Genomic DNA, 3894 nt, shown 5'->3' with positions numbered 1-3894 from the left:
AAAAAGCGCCGGCAACGCCTCCTGCCCGGGCTATAAAGGGCTCCAAGCCCCGGGGGAAGCTCACTCTCGCTGTCTGCGCTGCCGAGCCGGGTGTCCTTCTCCAGCGCCACAGCTCCACTGCCCCTCACCATGAGCACCACCACTGTCAGGCAGTACTCCTCCTCCTCCTCCCTCAAGGGCCTGGGGGGCCTGGGGGGAGGCTCCAGCAGGCTTTCCTGCGTGCGCGGAGGAGGCTACAGAGCCCCCAGCGTCCACGGAGGCTCCAGCAGCTACTCCGTCTCCTCCCGCATCGTCTCGGGGCTGGGCAGCGGCTATGGGGGTGGCTACTGCAGCAGCGTCGGAGGGGGCCTGGGTGCTGCCTTCGGGGGTAGCTATGGGGCCGGCTTCGGGGCTGGCTTCGGAAGTGGCTTCGGAGGTGGCTTCGGAGGCGGCTTTGGGGGTGGCGATGGCATCCTCCCGGCCGGCGAGAAGGAGACGATGCAGAACCTCAACGACCGCCTGGCCGCCTACCTGGACAAGGTGCGTGCCCTGGAGGACGCCAACACCGACCTGGAGGTCAAGATCCGGGAGTGGTACAAGAAGCAGGGACCTGGTCCAGACCGTGACTACAGCCCCTACTACAGGACCATCGAGGAGCTCAGGAGCAAGGTAGGATGCTGTGGTTAACACGGTGGGACATCTCGTAATTGGAGAGGAAGGAGAAACACTCACCGCTACCTCTAATTAGTTGGGTAACAGTGTGCTTCAGATACACACACACAGTGCCAGGCTGGGGATTCAGAGATTTCTCAGTGTCAGTTCTTGATTGCATCCTTCTAGGTGGAAACAAAGACCATTTTCACCAAAAGAAGCAGATGTAAAAGGACATAGTGCAAAAATGAAGAATTAGAGACAAACCTGCACTGATAACATGCATTTCCCGAGACTTTAAAATGCATACTTGGGAAAGTGGTAGGTGTCTGCAGACTACGAAACCCCACGTGGTATTTGTAAACATCCAGTCAACGGCTGTGCAGACCTCTGTCCCTTATTTCAGCTCCTCGGTAATGATGTGATTTAGGCACTAAGGAGAAAAAAATGGAACTCGCCAGCAGTGAGTTTTCATCAGTCACTGCTACAGGGTCAAGCGTGCTGCAAACCCACCAACCCAGGCAGGATTTCCCCCAGTTCTGGCTTGATTCCCAACATCCCATTTCAGGGGAAATGCTCAAGAGTTGACTTTGTTCTTCTCTGTTACTGCTTCCGTACAAATCTGCCTCCTTGGCACCATACCTGATGTCCTCCCAGGCTCTGCCCCGAGTCCTTTCCCAGCATGGGTTATTTGCTCCTTTATTTGTAATATAAAAAACAGCTGCAGGCACCTGCTCACCACACTTTGCTCCATTTCTGCAGTCAACAAATTAAACCCATCCCAGCACAGACGGCACAAGGGCAGCCAAACGCAAGCGCCTCCTGGTCCATCTGTGCTGTGGATGGGAGAGCGACAATTCCTTCCCGACCCTTGCATAATCACCACGTGCCCTGGAGCATGGGAACAAATGCTATTGTCTGATCTCACCCATCTTGTGTGACTTCATGCTGCCTTTTGAAATACTTAGTGATGGAATTTTGGAAGCGGAGGTCACGGAGTTTTAGGCAAGGGAGGACGTCAGACGCTGTCGATCTCAGCTGTGCCTCACTTCTTGTCGTGACTCAGTGTAGGCTTCAGTTAGGGAAATCCCAAACTTCCCCCAAATTGTTCCTGTCCCTACTACCTCACCTGTGTGCTGATCAGCCAGGCGACGTTTCTGACAATCTTTTTGTGCCTTCTCTTTACCCTCCATCCTCCAGGTGCTGGTGGCCACAGTGGACAACGCCAACCTCCTCCTGCAGATTGACAACGCCAGGCTGACAGCTGATGACTTCAGGACCAAGTAAGCCACATTTCCTGGAGACAGGGAACGGAGCTTGCAGAGAGATTTGATGAAATGAGGGGGAAAATGGGAAATGGGAAAATAAACCATCCCAAACCCAAAAAGGCAACTTGGAAGCAAAGCCTTGGTGTAATTTCCAAAGCAGCTCATTACCTAAATCTTGTAGGCACTTCGGGATTGTCTTGCTTCCATCCAGACCTTCACTATTGTATGCCCACTGCTTGTTGCTCTCTGGTGTGAGCTCTCCTGCACAGCCAGCTTGCTCTGAGCCTCTGCTATGCTTTTAATTTCTGTGCATTATATCTCAGCGATGCCCAGGCCCAGTGACAAGGCCCCATCATATCGGGGGAAGGTGGCATTAAGGACTCAGGGGGACACCGTGCTAACGGGTGTTCCCCTCACTCACGAGCACTCACCATCAGAAGGTGGCGGGTGCACCACGGGGGTCACGCAGCTCTGACACAATGCCAGCAGCGTGGAGGATGTGGACAGCATTTGAGGGGCTCTGTCCCAGCAGGGCAGGATCTCCTGCGTCCTTCCTCACCGTTCCTGTGCCCCCAGGTTTGAGACGGAGCAGGCTCTGCGCCTGAGCGTGGAGGCCGACATTAACGGCCTGCGCAGAGTCCTGGACGAGCTGACCCTGGCCAGAGCTGACCTGGAGATGCAGATCGAATCGCTGAAGGAGGAGCTGGCCTACCTCAAGAAGAACCACGAGGAGGTGAGCATGGAGCCGGGCTCAGAGAAGTCTCCAGCCTGGGGCCAGAAATACGATCTCTGGGCCAGTCTTAGACTATGCTGGATTTCCCTTTGTGGGGGAGGGAAGATGAGACCTGCTGGTAGGGAAGCAGAGATGGTGTGTTATGGATGACAGTGCATCCCCTCTGGTTTTACCCCAGGGTAAAACCTGTTCACCACTTGATATTCCAGTAATGTCCACCGTAGCTGCTAGAGATTTATCGACATCCCAGCAGCTCCAGGCATGGCAGACCAATCTCACGAGCAACGAAACCAACTGCAGGCTCTGATTTATTCCCAGCAGGAAGCCAGATTTAACTCAAATGGAGATTTCTTAAGATACAATTGGGATTATTTTATTTGCGATAGCAGAGCATAGGCCCCGGTTTGGTACCGTTGCTACCTGCCCCAGAAGGATGTGCAGGAGGATGCTGTCTTTCCTGAAAAGCTGTCTTGAGAAGAACATCCTTAAGCATGGATTGGTGGATCCATGAAGACACGTGTCTCTTTTCCTGCAGGAAATGAACGCCCTGCGTGGGCAGGTGGGTGGAGAGATCAGCGTGGAGATGGACGCTGCTCCCGGAATCGACCTCACCAAGATCCTGACCGACATGAGGGAGCAGTACGAGAGCCTGGCCGAGAAGAACCGCAGGGACGCCGAGCAGTGGTTCTTCAGCAAGGTGAGCTCGCTCGGCTGCCCGCAGCACCGCGGGGCCCGAGGCCAAACCCCCGCACCCGGGCTGTAACGCCTTGGCTTGGCCTTCTTGCAGACGGAGGAGCTGAACCGCGAGGTGGCCATCAACACGGAGCAGCTCCAGAGCGGCAAGACGGAGATCACGGAGCTGCGACGCACCATCCAGAGCCTGGAGATAGACCTGCAGTCCCAGCTCAGCACGGTACGAGGGGCTGCTGCCTGCGGGCAGGGGGATCCTCGCCTGGTCCCCTCCTTTCCCCATCATCCTTGTCCCCCTCTGACCCCGTCCTTCTCCTCCACTCGCAGAAAGCAGCACTGGAGGGCACCTTGGCCGACACAGAGAACCGCTACGGCACCCAGCTGGCCCAGCTGCAGGGGCTGATCACCAGCGTGGAGGAGCAGCTGGGCGAGCTGCGCTGCGACATGGAGCGCCAGAACCACGAGTACAGGGTCCTGCTGGACGTCAAGTGCCGCCTGGAGCAGGAGATCGCCACGTACCGCCGCCTCCTGGAGGGCGAGGACGCCCAGTGCGTGCAGGGCTTTGCTCGGGGT

General features: G+C 56.2%; 1 protein-coding gene across 1 annotated transcript; it reads left to right on the top strand.

Moving 5' to 3' along the window:
- Positions 1 to 88: 88 nt before the first annotated feature.
- LOC118158405 (keratin, type I cytoskeletal 14-like) lies at positions 89 to 3891 on the top strand (the record flags this gene model as incomplete). Its single annotated transcript, XM_035313058.1, has 6 exons — positions 89 to 648; positions 1831 to 1913; positions 2475 to 2631; positions 3167 to 3328; positions 3419 to 3544; positions 3649 to 3891. Coding segments are annotated over exons 1-6 (1290 nt in total), but the record flags the coding sequence as incomplete, so codon positions are not given.
- Between the last annotated feature and the right edge of the window lie 3 nt (positions 3892 to 3894).

This window comes from Oxyura jamaicensis (assembly GCF_011077185.1).
Source record: "Oxyura jamaicensis isolate SHBP4307 breed ruddy duck chromosome 27 unlocalized genomic scaffold, BPBGC_Ojam_1.0 oxy27_random_OJ85871, whole genome shotgun sequence".
NCBI lineage: Eukaryota > Metazoa > Chordata > Aves > Anseriformes > Anatidae > Oxyura > Oxyura jamaicensis.
The sequence above is the reverse complement of the archived record's forward strand: the minus strand, read 5'-3'. Positions and strand labels throughout refer to the sequence as shown.